The sequence below is a fragment of the Nyctereutes procyonoides genome, unplaced genomic scaffold (assembly GCF_905146905.1).
Source record: "Nyctereutes procyonoides isolate TBG_1078 unplaced genomic scaffold, NYPRO_anot_genome, whole genome shotgun sequence".
NCBI lineage: Eukaryota > Metazoa > Chordata > Mammalia > Carnivora > Canidae > Nyctereutes > Nyctereutes procyonoides.
The window spans coordinates 22,869,807-22,886,233 of NW_026575049.1; the positions used below are offsets into that span (position 1 = coordinate 22,869,807).

Here is a 16,427-nt window from a genome sequence, read left to right on the forward strand (position 1 = left end):
GGGCTTCAGGGAGAAGCTCGCAGATTGGTAGGACGGCTTACATGTGGAAGCTGTAATGGATAAGATGAGAGAAATCTACAGAGGCAGGCATAGAACGATCCAAACTGCTTCTGTGCTGAGAAGTAAGAGAGCAATTAAAGGGGGGGAGATCAATTTAATAAGCCGACTGTATTGCTGCAGGGTGGAGGCCCCAGGGTGTGCGGAGCAAGTAGGCCAGGAGGCGGGGGTGAATCCAGAAGAGGAGGGTGGGGAGCAGCTGGGGGTGGAACTAGCCCCGAGTGGCAGGGGCAGCCCGAGTTCCCTGTGTTTCTGAAACCTCTTCCCAGCACTAACTGCCAAGTGGAGATGCATTTTGATTACCAAGCTCTCATTTAAAAATAAATGTATTTATGATGACTGTCTGGCGTGGATTTGCAGGATGGTTCTGACTTTGAACATTCTGTCCTGCCGTCAGACCATGCATCCTAATCCTGGGCTTGGAAATCTACAGTCCCCAGAAGCGTGCGCAGGGAAGGGCTGGTCCTCAGTGTTCAATCTGAGCTAGTGCCCCGGCCAGGGGAGCATGGAGCAGACAGGGGTCGGGCGAGGGCTGAGAGCCTGCTGTTCTGAAGAAGGAAAGCCTGCCTGTAGGGCAGGAGGGCAGAAGGGGAAGCAGAGAGACACCAGGAGCAGGTGTTCCCTCTGTGCCAGTCAGCAGAGCACTGGAGGGCCCCGGGGGTCCCAGGCCAGCACTCCTCTGCTGCCCTTACCCTGGGTGCTAACTCACCCACTCTGTTGCAAGCCAGACTCCTTTTTCTGGCCTTGCCCTCCACCTGTCTCCTCTGCACCCCTTTCCCAGTGGGGGGACACCAGAGCCACGCTCGGTGCTGACACCACTGTTTTCCTACCTTTGGTACACATGGGGCTTGGCGACAGCGCACATGTGTCCCATATTTCCCAGTGATCTTTATTTTAAATAATTACATAATGAACTGATTCAATGAACGTTCACTGACACCCACTCTATCCTGCCAAGAATGTATAATCTAGTGGTTGAGACAAAGAAGTGAACCTCTAATTGCCAGAGTTTACAAGGTCCACCCTAGGATTCAGGTGACACTTGGAGTCACTGGAGATTTGCTTGTTGTCCTCACAGGTGTATGTGAATGAGACAAAGTGTGTGCCTTGATTTTTTGAATGGGAAGGGAAGCGCTTTACTTTTTTTGAGTTCTTCTTTGTGAGAAATTCTTGAAAGTCTCTCCTCAGCAATAATGAAAAACCCAACCTGTATTAGTGTAAGATACTATCACAGCTGTTGCTGTTGTCTGCCCAGTAATTCTGTAGCCAAATGAGGCCCTCTCAGCCCTCAGCGGGGGTCACAGGTAAGCTAGTCACACGCCCACAGCTCAGGCCGAAGACCATGGAGTCGAGGAAAGAACTCATTGTGACTGAAAAAGGGACGTCTTTTCTCCCTGCCCTGGTGAGGAAAGCAGGCATAGAGAGGCCCTGGGTGACCCGGGGACACGACGTGAGCACAGGTTCCCTGTGCCCTGGGGGCTCCCTCAGCCCAGGGCTTACCCTCCAGATAACATCTCTGCAGGGTCAGGCATGTGTCCATGGGTTCAGGTGTATATTTTTAAACCATCAGGATCTAACCACCCCCTACAAACACACACACACACACACACACACACACACAAACACACACAGCATCATTCTATACATACATTCCCCAACTTCATTTTTCACCCCACGGTCTGTCCTCAACACCAGACCTTGCGGAGTGGCCTCGGCATGCAGGCCTGATCAGAGTGTCCCCTTTGCTTGTCCCCTTAGGACTAGCCCCCGTCCCTGCCTGACTGGCCTGCGGTCCCCAGCTCTGCACTGGCTGTGGCCGCCTCTCCCACTGTAACCTGACTCCTCTCCTCACTTCACACTCCAGCCAGTGTTCTTCCTCCCTTCATGTCTTTGCACATTCTGTTCCTTTGCCTGGACTGCCAGTCCAACCCCTTTGATCAGCCTAACTCCTGCCGGAGCTCTGATCTTTCTTCAGTCCTCGGTCCTCCCTCTTCGCCTTCAGATCTGTGGGGAGATTGGCTGCCGGCCGTCCTCCTCCCAGCACAAGCGCGTATGGACTTGTGATCCTCTGAGACATTAGGGCTGCATTGTTCCTGAACCATCCACAGTACCTCAAATGGCCACCACAGGGCCAGCCATGTAATAGGTGATCAATGTGTATTTGTTGAATGAATCAAAAAAACCTCCAGTTCCATGCCAGACATTGATCTGGAAGGATTACATAAGTGGCCCCATCTGTTTAAATCCTCACACTACCCTGTCAAGTAGGCATTGGCATCCCCATCTTACAGATGGAGAAACCAGGGGTCTAAGATGGGGAGAAACTTACCCAAAGCCACATGTCTAGTAGAGGTTGCATCCGTGTGACTCCAATAAAATTAGGAGTCTTCATTCTGGGAAGCCAACGACCAAGGTGTGGGGAATGATGGAGGTTTTTAGATTTGTGAAGATTGTAAATGTGGGTTCCATGGCATCTGGACTGTCCCTGTCATCCGGCAGTCCAGGCTGGCAGTGAGCATGGCTTTCATGCCTGGCTTACAGGCCTTTCTGCCCCACTAGACTGAGAACCTTGATATCAGGGACCATGTTGTAGTTACAACAGGTCTCTGCCCAGCAAAGTGCTTGGCATATAATAGGTGCTCAGGAAACCCTTGCTGCCCTCTCCAGACCCACCAGCTTCATTCCACAATGTGTATTAAGCACCACTCCAAGCTGGAGGTACAAGGAACAGATCAGAGCCCTGGTCACATGGTCACCTTCCAGAAAGGGAGCCAACCATGAATGTACAAGTCTCGTTTGTCAGGTGGTGGCATGTTCCATGAAGAAAAATAGGGCAGGGTGAGTGTCAGGGACCAATCGGGGTGTCGTTGTCCACAGGGCTCAGGAGATGCTCCCTGAGAGGTGACATTGTAGCAGACACACTAAAGGGTGCAGGTATTGTGGAGAACTTCCCGAGATGCCCAAGGCAGGCTTGGCATGTCCACAGGACAGCAAGGGGGCATAGGAGAGGAAGGAGGGCAGAGGGATCTCAGGGTTTGGGGGTCATGGCAGGATTTAGGATCAGACTCTCTGTGCAGTGGAGAGCCAGCGTAGGGAGCAGAGGAGCCCCCAGACTCTGACCTGAGCTGCGGTGGGATCACCCCGGCTGCTGTGCTAGGAGGTGGTGGCAGCAGGGGTGGGGGCTGCAAGCCCCTTGGGAGCTTCTATGGAATTCAGGGAGAATTGGTGGAATGGGGAGAAGCGGAGGGGGTGGGTGGAGACGGGATCTTTGTGCACACACTGGCTGTGGCAGAGGAGAGGAAGGGAGGGGCCGGGGACAAAGCCAAGGTTTGCAGAGGCGGGAAGGCCTAGGAGGAGCAGGCTGAGGACGGGGCTTGGAGGTCAAGGGTTTGGCTTGGGACTTGCTTCTTCCTTGGTTTGGTGTCCAAGCGGAGGTGCCCCAAAGCCACTACAGATGTGAGCCTGGAGCGGGTGGGAGGGCCTGGTGCTGACTGTGATTTCCCCGCTAGGGAATCAGCAGCAGAGATGGCCTTCACCTGGAGCAAGTCCCTGGTGGTGGTGCTGCTAGAGACACAGGTGCCTGCCTCCTGGATGGTGGTGCTCCTGAGAGACAGGGGCTGCACTTTAAGTTGGTCCCCATACTATTTAGCACAGTGACTGCACATATTAGGTGCTGAGTGAATGTGTGAGTGAAGATAGATCTTTCCACAAAATCCCAAAACATCTTAACTAGACACTTGAATCCTAGTGGGTCTTGCTTTGTTATAACCTCTTAAGGCAGATCCTGGGAGATACAGGTATGAGTGCAGGGCCTCCAAAGTCACCAGACGAACCTCCAGGTGGGGGCTGTGTCAGGTACTGATGGAAATGAGGGGTGTGGGGCCACATCATCGACTTTTCAAGCCTGAGACTTAGGAAGTACATATGGCGGAAGCATGGACATTGGCCAAGACAACCAGTTCAAAGCCCGAGGGCCAGGCCCTGGCTGTATGGTCTCAGGCAACCGTAATAGTAACAGGCAACATGTTAGGGCACTTAGAAAACATGCCAGGGATTTGTATATATTACATATTCAACCCTCACCACTGCCCTAGGAAGTAGGGACTTTCCCAATTCCCATTTTATAGATGAGAAAATGGAAGTGTGGCCAGGTTAAATATCTTGCCTGAGTTTACACCAATATTAAGTGACAGAGCTGGGATTTGAAACTAAGCAACCCGCCTCCAGGTGTTGGAGCATGGCCTCTAAATCACATGTTCCCTTGCAGCCTCCATGTCCTCACCTTCAGGATGGGGATGGCCGTGCCCTCGTGCCACACCACCAACAGAGCAGGTGTTCCCTGTCCTTCAGGTGCAGCAGGCATGCCGATCTCAGCGCTGGCTCCTCAGCTTAGTTTTCAAAAACTGAGCCCTGGCCCCTGGATGGCCCCTCGGTGTGCCATCCAGTACTGCCCTTGTTTTCCTGTAGACAAAAGTTGCCAAACATCATGAAACTTCTGTAGAAACCTTGAGAGCAAGATTTCTTTTCTGCCCCAAAAAGCTCCAGCATCCTCTTAGTTCTGGTGCTAGAAGGAGAGGTTCCATAAACACAGAAAGTGGAAGGGAGGGAAAGAAGAGCCTTTTCTTGCCCCTTTTCCTGGGCTCTATCCTAAAAGAGGGCACTGGAGAACATGGTTCATCATCTTGGAAAAACCTGTCATGCCAAGGATATTCCTGGAGGAGTGAACTCTCTGTAAAGCAGTAGTGGGAACACTGGCCCTTCCTCATTTTGGAGAGGAGCCCGTTTGTGCAGGGTTGTTAAGTGTGTGGTTGTCAGGGTTCAGAAGGAAGTGCTTTGACGTGTGCATTTTGTTTTTAGGACCCCTACTCTGCCTTCTTTAAAATAGACACTGACAGGGATGGCATAATCAACATGCATGATCTTCACAGATTGTTACTGCACTTACTGTTCAATCTTAAAGACAAAGAATTTGAGCGTTTCCTGGGCCTTCTTGGCTTGAGACTCAGTGTCACTCTCAATTTTCGGGAATTTCGAAATCTGTGTGAGAAGAGAGTATTGAGAACAGATGAAGCGCCTCAAAGACTAATCAGGTAAGAGAGCAGTGCAGCTCAGCGCCTTTGCCCACGCGAGGTCCTGCGTTCCCACCGTGCCCACGGGGGGGGGCACAGAATTGCCCCCTGGGAGCGATTATTTTGTCTTTTTTGGGGTTCAGGAAAAACCACACAAGGATGTGTTCAATGTAAAAAAGCTAGAAAATACGGGCACAGATTAGAAGGTACAGCTGATCTAGTCCCCCATGAGCGTTGTTTTGGCATTTCACCATGAATCATGCCAGTCTTCTTTCCAGGCACACAACTACAAGCATGGACTTACATTTTTTTCTTTTACAAAGCTGGGGTCAGATGTATATGCATGTCGCTCAGCCTTCCAAGACCTCTCGGCACCCTGCCCGTTGAGCTGTGGGGGGCCCGTGGGGGACTGCTTGTCAAGAGAACACTAGTCCAGGCGCTAGCACACCAGCCCGTGCAATCCACACAATCCGTATGAATGGGGGAACCACAGAACACCTTATAGTAATTGGTGGAAACTGAATATCACTTCAGTCTTTTCTTATGAATGTAAACATGTATACACAGTTGACCTTTGAACGATGTTCAGCTCTGCAGGTTGACTTAGAGGTGGATTTCTTTTTTTATAAGTACCATATAGTATATAAATGTGTTTCCTCTTCCTTATGATTTTCTTAACATTTTCTCTTCCCCAGCTTACTTTATTGTAAGAATAAAGTGTATTATAAATATAACATGCAAAATATTGGCTAATCCGTTATGTTATTGGTAAGACTATTATTAGTTAATTTGGAGGGGAGTCAAAAGTTATACAGGGATTTCCGACTGTGTAGAGGTTGGCATGCCTCACCTCCTCACTATTCAGGGGTTGACTGTATATCTTTTTCTTTTTATAAATCTGGAGTCAGCTGTGAAACTGTTTAGGGAGATGCAAGAAACCCTCCAGCCCTTTCCCATGCAGTGCTCCACCCCCAGCCCCTGTCTGCTCCATACCAGCCTCCCTCACAGTGAGGAGGGGAGTCTGCATGTCCAGCCTGGCTAGAACTCCATTTGTCTCCTCCATTTTTCTCAGTAAGAGCACACGCCCCTTTAAGCAAGAACAGCAGTGCCAATACCATCTACCCTGTTGAGATCTGTTGACTGTCAACAGGCATGAATGAAGAAGCCATTCAGCCTTGACCAATTGTTACAAGTATAATATTACTATTTTTTGAAGCATTACCATCTACTATGATAATACAGAGATGTGTTTTCTGCATGGTAGTAACATTCACTCGGCTGTTCTGCCCTTGAGGTAATCGTGGCCCACTCCTTCCACCAGGCAAGGGGCTCCCTGGATTGGGGAGCCTCCAGGAGCCCCCATTGCTGGACCAGATTGCAGGATTCTTGGCTAGGCTGCAGAGGCCCTCTGATACTGGTCTTTAATTTTTCTCTCTGAATTCGTTGGTTTTATTTTGCCTGCACTGTAAGAAAAGCCAGCCAGAAAGAAAACAACTGTAGTCTCTTTCTAAGTGAAATGATCATGTAGCATGTGAATTGGACACCTGCTTCCAATTGCTCAAGTTCTGAGGAGTTTTAATATGAGACTTGATTGCTTAACATTAAAACAATACAAAAATATCCTTCAGAAAGAATTTTCTGGAGAATATATGCAGAATGAACCTAGACAATTTCAACCACAAAGCACCATCTTCCCATTCAAATGACTCAGCCTTCTTATTTGTATGTATGCCTTCATTCATTAAATATTTACTGAAGGTCTGCTGTGTGCTAGATGTTGTCCCAGGATGAGATGGTGCAAGGATGAATAAGACTCCTTTTGAGGAGCCCATGGTTGAACACGAGAAAGGTACAAAAATAAAGAGCTACACTGAAATATAAGGATGTCTGAAGTGCCACAGAGATGGCTAAGCCCACTTGAGATGCACAGGAAAAGTGGGTCATCTGAGTCGGATCTTGAAGTGTGAGTAGGAGTTTGTCAGGTGCAGGCTACCAAATGGTGATTCAAGGCCAGAGAACAGCATTTACAAAATCTAGAGGTGGGAATGTCCAGCACATTGGGGAAATGGGGAGAGGATCCGGGTACAAAAGTGGCATGCATGGTGGGGCATGGTGGGAGGGGAGTCCTGGAGAGGCAGGAGGGCCAGCTGAGAAGGAGCTAGAGAACCGGGCTGAAGAGTTCATCCTTTACCAGCAGACAGGAAAGGGTTTTATGCTGTGGAGGAAGGGGCTCACACTGTGCTGCAGAAAGATCCTTTAGCAGCCCCAGAGTAGTGGATGGATCTAAAGGAGGAGAGTGTGCAGCCTGAGTAGACCTCAGTGTGGCCTCCAAGGCTCTGGTGAAGATGGCTCAGAGACCCCAGTTAAGGCACTACTTTAGAAAAGCCAGACCCTCCCTTGACCAAACCCCATGCCTGTGCTTTGTGAAGACATATCCTTTAATACTCTACTACTTCACTACTACTTGACTTTCCAGATAAAGGACCCAGGTAATGGGTGGTGGGCCAAGATGTGAACCCAGGGTACCTGTTTGGAAGGGCCCTTTTCTCTGCCTAGAGACCTCACCCTCTTTCACTAATCCACCACACCAGCCTCTCTCTGCCACCAGCCAAACCTTGATGCCCTCCCTTTCTGGAAACCATCCCACCCTCTCACTGGGGCCCCTCTGCCTTCTGGGCCTTCGCTTTCCACCGACATTATCAAAACACAATACTTTTGAAAACCTTGAGGGTTATAAATTTGTTGAAGAGAGTAAGACCATCTTGTTTGTTTCACAAAACATTTTCATTTTTAGATGGATAAATACCAATTAGAATGATCGGTCCATTGGCCTGTTTCATTTTTTATATCATCTTTCCCTTCCAATCTGTTCCCTTGTTTAAAACACACCTGCCTGTCCATTTATCTGCTGACAACCCACATCAAGTCCATTTTGGTGCATGTGCATCATAAAAGATGGAACAACACTATCACATGTCCTTTTAGCAAAATTAGATGCTCCAGCTTGTCACAAAATATTGTATGATCAGGTCTTTCTTGTTTAATGAATAGGTGAATTTAAAATGCCAAATTTCCCTTTTGTTCTTGGAAATATATCATTCACTTGTCAAGTGATTTGGCTTATATGATCAGTTGCACCATCATCACTGGAATCAGTGCTGTTCTGTGTACATTTCTCTTCTGGTTCATCTGATCATCTTCTTATCTCAATTTTCTTCCCTTTGCCATTTGAGCATGAAATAAACATTCTGAATTTCTAACGGTGATTGATGAAAAAACTAACATAACAAAGATGGTGTTGCTGTCTCCTTTTATACCTTCTCGAAAGATGCTGTTATATATGATCAGGAGACTAGAGAGTGATTCATTTCAATATCATGTTACCAGCTAGGCAAGTCCCCCATTTTTTGTTTTCTTTTTTTTTTAATTTTTTTTAATTTTTATTTATTTATGATAGTCACAGAGAGAGAGAGAGAGGCAGAGACACAGGCAGAGGGAGAAGCAGGCTCCATGCACTGGGAGCCCGACGTGGGATTCGATCCCGGGTCTCCAGGATCGCGCCCTGGGCCAAAGGCAGGCGCCAAACCGCTGCGCCACCCAGGGATCCCCATTTTTTGTTTTCTTAATACTGTTTTAGTCTTTTTTTTTTAATATAATTGACAACAATTAATGAGTATGATTGACTATTTCTTAGGATAATGAAATAGGTCTAATTGAAATCAAGATCACTAAAGACCCTATAATATATATGAGGGTCAATGGACCCATATGGTATTGCAAGATAGAATGAGTTTTATCTCATAAAATAATTTTTTGTTGTTCTTTGAAAGATCTCTAAGAAAAACTGAAAGTCATGAATGCCAGTTCTTTTCTATTTCTGGATTATATAGAGTTGTCATTTCTCCCTTTAATTTTTGATATAATTCACGAAAGAGGTGATTAGATCCTGGAGTTTCCTTTGTTGGAAAGACTTTAACCATGAATCTAATAAATTTAATGGTGAGATCATCCATGGTTTCTCTTCCTTCTTAAATGGGCTTTTGCAGTTTGTGTTTTTTCAGATATTGGTCCATTTCATCTAAGTTGTTAAATTTATGGGAATATGGTTGTTCATAGTATTCCTCCTTATTATTCTTTTAATATTGGTGGGGTCTCTAGTGATATCCCTTCTTTCATTTCTGATATTAGTAGTTGGTATCTTCTGTCCTTTTTTTCTTGATCCATTTAGCTGAAGATTTATCATTTTATTGATATTTTTAAAAGACCCCTTCTTTGTTGCAGTGATTTTGCTCTGTTGTTTTTCTGCTTATGTTTTGTTGATTTCTCCTCTTTATGACTTCCTCCTTTCTTCTTGCTTATAGTTTGCTCTTCTATTTTCTTAAGTTTGGAAACTGAGATTTTTTTATTCGAGTTCTTTCTTTTCTAAGAGAAACCCTAAATGCTATGAATTTCCCTATCGGACCTGAGTTGGCTACATCCCACAGAATTGGATATGTTACAGTTTTAATTTTCATTCAGTTAAAAATATCTGATTTCCCTAGAGACTTTCTTTTGTTCCACAATTATTTAGAAGTGTGTTTTTGTCCATTTCAAAATATTTGCATAGCTTCCAGCTGTCTGTTATTGATTCCTAGTTTAATTCTGTTGTGCTCAGAAAACATACTGTGTATGATTTTAATTCCTTGACATTTGTTCAGCTTTATTTTATGACCCTAGAGATGGTCTGTGTTGGTGAGGATTCCATGGATATTTGACAAGAATGTATATTTGGCTGTCACTGGATGGAGTGTGCTCATGAGATCAAGTTGGTTAATAGCATTCAGGTCTTCTGTGTTCTTGCTTATTTTTTATTCATTCTGTGAGTTTCTAAGAGAGAAGTGTTGAACTCTCTAACAACTGTTATGCATTTGTCTATACCTCCTTCCAGTTCTACCCACTTATGCTTCATGCATTTTGATATCTGAAAAAGATCATATATTTATATTTATCATTTCTGCTTCTCTTCCTTTATTTCTGAAGTTCTAAGTTTCTCTCTGCTGTCATTTTCCTTCCTTTGAAGAACTTTCTCCAGCAGGTCCTTTAGAGCATGTCTACTGGAGTTAAACTGTCTTAGTTTTCCTCCACAGAGAAGATCTCTCTTGCTCCTTCATTTCCTTCACAGAGAAGATCTCTCTTGCTCCTTCATTCCTAACAGAAGATCATCTTTGCTGGGTATAGAATTCTGGGTTATCACAGTTTTCAACAGCTGTTGTTCCATTGCTTTCAGGCCTCCATGGTTTGTGGTGAGAAGTCTACAGTCATTCCGATGGTCTTGCTCCCCTCCCCCCAGGTGGCACCTGTTGTCTTCCTCAAGTTGCTTTTAAGACCTTTTTTCTTTATCTTTGGTTTTGAGTAGTTTTAGTATGATGTGTTTGAGCATAACTTTCTTTGTTTATCTTTTTTTGGGTTCACCAAACTTCTTGAATCTGTAAATTCATGTTTTACATCAAGTTTGGGAGGGTTCCAGCTATTATTTCCTCACATTTAAAATTTTTTCAGTACCCTCCTTCCCTTGTGGTATCTGAAAGACATGAATGTCAGACTTTCTGATTTTGTATCACAGGTCTTTGTATTAGTCCCTGAGGCTATATTCTCTCTTTTTTTTTTCCTGTTGATCAGATTTGATTGATTTTATTCATCTGTGTTCAAGTTCAGTGACTCACTCTTCTGTCATCTGCATGTGTCATTGAGCCAACTCAGTGCAATTTTTATTTCAGTTGTATTTTTTTTCAGTTCTGAAGTTTCCATTTGGCTTTTGTTGTCCCCAGCCCTTTTTTCAAAGCTTCTATTTCTTAGCTCACAACATCTGTCTTTCCACTTAGTTCAAGGACATTTACTGTTACTTCCTGGTTATAGTAGCTGCTCTAAAATATGATAATTTCAACATCTGGGTCATTTTGGAGTTTAGTTTCTATTGCCTTTTACCTTGAAAATTGGGATTTTTCCTGGTTCTTTGTATATCGAGTGATTTTGGATTGTATCATGGACATTCTTAATATTATATTATGATCCTCTGACCCTGTGAAAATCCTCAGTAGTGTGTTGATATGTTTTTTATTTATTTTTTAAGCAGACAGTCAATCCAGTTAGGTTCAGACTGCAAGTCTTGACCTGCCTTCTGTGGTTTCCATGTGAATTTAGTTTCAACACCATGAGCAGGCCAGCCCATGTGTGCAGCACCCTGGGGCAAGTCTTCACTACACGGCAGTCAAGTTCTCAAGGCTTCTGCTATGCTGTTTTGGATTAGTTTCTCACGTGTGCACAGCAGAGGTGAACCTGGAACTTCCTGCACAGATTTGGGCATCTCATTTTCCAGATCTCCCCTCTCTATTTTTCCCCACACTCTCCAGCCCCCAAAAAGGCCCTTATTTTTTGGTCTTTTGGCTAGGAACTAGGTTGTAGCCTATCTGTACGGTATATATTTCCTATGACTGGGTCCACCCCCAGGGCAACTAAGTGAGAGAAAAAGAATAATATGGATACCTTCAAGGATCCTTGAACACAGAATGTATCTTTGGGTGAAAGAGAAGAGTTTCAGTTTTAGGACTCCACTTGGCCACTACTCCTGCTGGCCCTGTCACAAAAATGCAATTTTGTAACTGGGAGTCCTTGGATCAGGACCAGGAAGGTGAAAAGAAACAAAAGAGGCATTCTACCCCCATACCCATTGTACTCCAGGAGCCTCCTTCCCAGTTTTTTGGTCAAAAGAACAGGTTTTCTTTCTTTTCATTTTTGAGATTTTGTAGATTTATTTGACACACAGAGAGAGAGTACAAGCAAGGAGAGAGACAGAGGGAGAGGGAGAAGCAGACTCCCCGCCGAGATCATGACCTGAGCCAAAGGCCAATGCTTCACCAACTGAGCCACCCAGGTGCCCAGAACAGGCTTTCTTTTGGAACTTTTTTAGCCCGTGTGCACTACACAGTTCTAGAATTAGGATTGCCCTTAAGCCTAAGATGGGAATTTGTGTGGAAAAGAACCTGTGAAACTCACACTCTATCAGTCATTCAAGTTTTGATTTCCTTCTCCATCAGCCTCCTATTATTTACTTTTCTGTGTCTTCGGTTACTTTATGTATTCAGTCTAGAGTTTTCAGTTGTAATCAGGGGAGGAAGAGGATGGAATGTGCGTACTCCATCTTACCTGGGCCCAGAGCCCCATTTCAGGACTTTAACCTGCCTGGAGTGCTAGTCGCTGAGATCACACAGCTGTCTCATCATCACTCATGCCTCAAAGAGCTGCTCCCTGGTCTTCTCAGCTGAGGATTCCCTCTCACCCATCTTCAGTTCCTGAAGTTACCCATTTCATTCATTTCCCCCATGTGTTTGCTGTAAGTTCCCACCATCGCAGCATGAGCTCCTTGAGGACGTCAGCTCTGACCATGTCAGTGTGTCTGTAGGCCCTACAGCAGCATGTAGCAAGAGTTTGTATATGTTTGTGTCTGACAGACTGTGCCTTCCTGACTATCAAGTTCTAAAGAGCCAGGTAATAGGAGAGGAAATCATTGACTTTTGGAAAAGGCCATAGAAAAACCTTCTGATCTCTCTAGAGGAGATGAGTATGTAAAACGGGACAGGGAAAAAATGGATGGGAAAATTGTAGGAGTCTGACTTGAGCATGGGTCCCTAAGAAAATAATCAAGACTGGGCAGCCTAAGTGGCTCAGTAGACCTTTAGTGCCGCCTTCAGCCCAGGGTGTGATCCTGGAAACCTGGGATCAAGTCCCACGTCAGGCTCCCTGCTTCTCCCTCTGCCTGTGTCTCTGGCTGTGTGTGTGTGTGTGTGTGTGTGTGTGTGTGTGTGTCTCATGAATAAATAAAATCTTAAAAAAATAATTAAGAATTATGGACTCGAAGAGAAATCAGATTGGCGGGGGCTGTTTGGAGACATGTTTAAATAGTGAGATCAGTTTGGACACATTAACTTTGCAGATGTAGAATCTGCATCCTTTGGGGAAGTTCAGGTGAGATCTCTGGGTGCAGGTTGGATTTAGGAGGAGCCTAAAGGTGAAGGCAGGGGAATATGTATCATTAAGACCTACCATCCTCTTAAGGGATAACTGTGAAAATGCAACATAATCCTGCCAACCTTCCAAAACCTTCATGGTGAAGTAGTGAGAGAAGATTAGACTATTTGACCTTTTGATCCCTTTCCACCCTTGAAATTCCATGATTCTGTAAAGTCCGGTAGGCAGTTGGAAAGAGATGGAACAGAAAAGGAGGTGAGGTTATCGCATGAGTGGTACAGATGTGTGGGTAAATGGCATCATGGTGTGGTTAGGGACATGAGAAGGGTTGACCTTTCAGAAGAGTAAATACACTTTGGGATGGAAAAAGAGGAGTGGTCAAGGGTAGAGGGTAGCCAGGTAGGGAGGGGAAAGCACACTGAAGGCACACATTTGCCTGGCCCCAGAGGAGGTGTCCTCCTCCCCCTCAATGGTGTCATTTCAAGAGCAGCATGATGAAGGCAGCCGGAGAAGGGAGAGATGATTAACAGTGACACATGGAATAGAGAAGTCAGCAAAGACCCCTGGATTTGGCAAAATAGAAATAGTCGGTGAGTTTGAAGACTGGGGTGGGCTCAATAAAGGCAAGTGTGCCAGCCATAGTTTATCTGTGTACCCTCATGAGCTGGCATTTTCCAGGAGGGGAATGAAACCAGGCCCATCCTCATTTGGTCCATTTGAACAGTAACAAAGGAAGAGGGAAGAGACCCTGTCCAATCTGCCGCTGGTCATCAACACGCTGCCAACTGAGTAAATGCAAGAGCTTGTGTTTGCCAAACTGTGGGAGTCACAGTTTATGTAATTCACCAAAGAAGCATGCTTAAAATAACACCTTGTCTATGTGGCACACAGGTCAGTAGCCCACGGTAGATTTCTGGTCTAATGACGGCCACAGTGAACTAGCAGGTGGCTAGCAGGTGCTGGACACCATAGGTCATCAAAGAATGGAGGAGTTGTCTGGGACAACTGTCTGGGAGCAGCAGAATTTCTTAGAAGGGTTTTGAAGGAGAAGCCACATGGAGAGCAATTATTACTGCTTACTTTGTTGATTCTAGTTGCCGGGACCTGGCTTGTGGTCTGCTTTTGAAATGCATGACAGCGTGGAACTTCCAGGAGAGCCTTGTCTGGTGGGAGGAATCTGCAGGCCCCGCTTCTCCAGCCCTCACACCGAGCCTGGCACTTGCTCGCCAGCATGCTGGTGACACTGCATTTGTTCAATTGAAACAGAAATGCTAAGTGGGAATATGACCCCCAGTGTGTAAAAATCAATGGTGGCCTTCACCTCTATGAAATGTAATACTTGAGGGCACCTGGGGGGCTCAACCGGTTAAACATCCAACTCTTGATCTCAGCTCAGGTCTTGATCCCAGGGTCGTGAGTCAAGCCCCTCATTGGGTTCCATGCTGGACGTGGAGACTACTTAAAAAAACAAAAAAACAAACAAAAAAACGTGATATTTAATGGATCTTTTCCTGCAAAAAGTGAAGCTAAAGGAGCATCAGACCTGTAGCTTCAGATGGAAGTGAAAACGGTAGTGAGAAAGCCAGCTGTGGCATCAGAGACCTGAGTTTGAATGGCTCCCAGGTACTGGCTGTGTGATTTTGGCAAATTATGTAACCCCTCTAAACCACAGCTTCCTCTTTTGCAAAGTGGGATGGTAACGCCAGTACTGCCAGGAAAACTCAGGATTCTGGGTGTCACCGGTCACCTCACTGGTTCCTGAGTTCCTGGTGGTCATCACTACTCCCGAAACCCTCACAGTGCTACCAACCCAAGTGTCACACACAGAGGGTCATAGTCAAAGCAGCCCTTCATTGGGGATTACATAAACCTTTGACTTCCATCATTTGGAACACAAATTCCTGCATTTTCTCAACTGGCAGCATAGTGGTTGACTTTAGACTTTATTTCTTATAGTCCGTTCATTTGCAGAAGTATAAATAATATTTTTTAAAGGGGCTGCATGGAGCTTGTTTGCTGTCTGTCCCCTACACTGGTTTTCTTGGGTCCCATAACAAAATTTATATGAGGATCTGTCTGCATGGGCCTTGGTCAGGCGTCCCTCTTAACCACTCTTAGGCAAGATGTGCTTATCACCAACATGAATATGCCTGTGGGTATCACCTGCCTATGAATACATGCAGGTTCCAAGTGGGGCCCCAGATGTGATCCCATTTCAGGAAACCATTGGGGTGGTGTGTGTATGGTCTGTTTTGCTGGAAGAACGTCTTGAGTGCTCTTGTATCTGCAGGGAAAATACTTCAGCTGCAGATCTGAGTGTGGAAAGCTCAGGTGCCCAGAAATGGAGTGATAGGTGCCCCCAGAGCAGAGCAATTACAGAGGAACAAGTCGGGAAGGGTTTTATAGGTTTTCATACACCTCCCTGCCTGAGTGGAAGACTACAGGGCACTTCAGCCAGCTGCAACCACAGCCCTCACTGTGGCCTAGCCCGGTGGTAAACACAGAGTGTTTTTTAAAGTGTCTTTCATGTCCATCATTCTGTGAGGAAATAAACAGAAGTTTGATCATTTTACATACTGTGAGCCCCACCTTTGCACATCAGCTGGGAGAGAGTGAGTAATGCTCCCCCGTTGTTCCTGACCTGTTGCTCAGTCTGCATTCCAATCATTCCAGTATGTGAGTTCAGAAATAAAAGTTTTTAGCTGTCTTCCTCTGAAGACACCGTTCTATTGTGTTTTTTCCCCTTCTGAGAATAAATGAGCCCTGTTTGTTTTGTGAGCTGCAGAAAAAGTTGAACAGCATTTATCTGAAAATAAACAAGGACTTATAAAATTTAAGAAGACTTTCCTAACATGCAGCTGGGGTAATAAGACTGTATTTTAAGAATTAAGTTAGACCAGATGTGAAATAACAGACTTTAGCTGTGTCTTTGAAACAAACGGGGATGGGGAACCCCTTGGGAGATTAATGAGTCCATTAAATTTAAACACGGTTATTTTTTTTCTTTGAAGACCAAAACAGAAGGTCGCAGATTCAGAACTAGCTTGTGAACAGGCTCATCAGTATCTTGTTACCAAAGCAAAAACCAGATGGTCAGACTTATCTAAGGTAAGAAAATGATTATTTCCTTAAAAGGAAAGGGAATGTATTTCAGTGTTCCCAGATCATTGGGATGATCAAACTGTTTAGATCCAGTCTTTGGATACCTAATCGGTGACTCTTTCTATTCTTCAAGTACTTTTTCTTTTTTTTTTTAATTAATAAATTAATTTTTATTGGTGTTCAATTTTCAAGTAC

At 45.3% G+C, this 16,427-nt stretch overlaps 1 protein-coding gene across 1 annotated transcript in view; it reads left to right on the forward strand.

Moving 5' to 3' along the window:
- The window catches only part of EFCAB6 (EF-hand calcium binding domain 6), a 239,622-nt gene that overhangs the window by 151,441 nt on the left and 71,754 nt on the right, over window positions 1-16,427 (forward strand). The window contains exons 21-22 of the mRNA XM_055327800.1: window positions 4,915-5,147; window positions 16,142-16,238. Coding sequence (XP_055183775.1) covers window positions 4,915-5,147; window positions 16,142-16,238 — 330 coding nt within the window. The remainder of the gene's footprint in view (window positions 1-4,914; window positions 5,148-16,141; window positions 16,239-16,427) is intronic.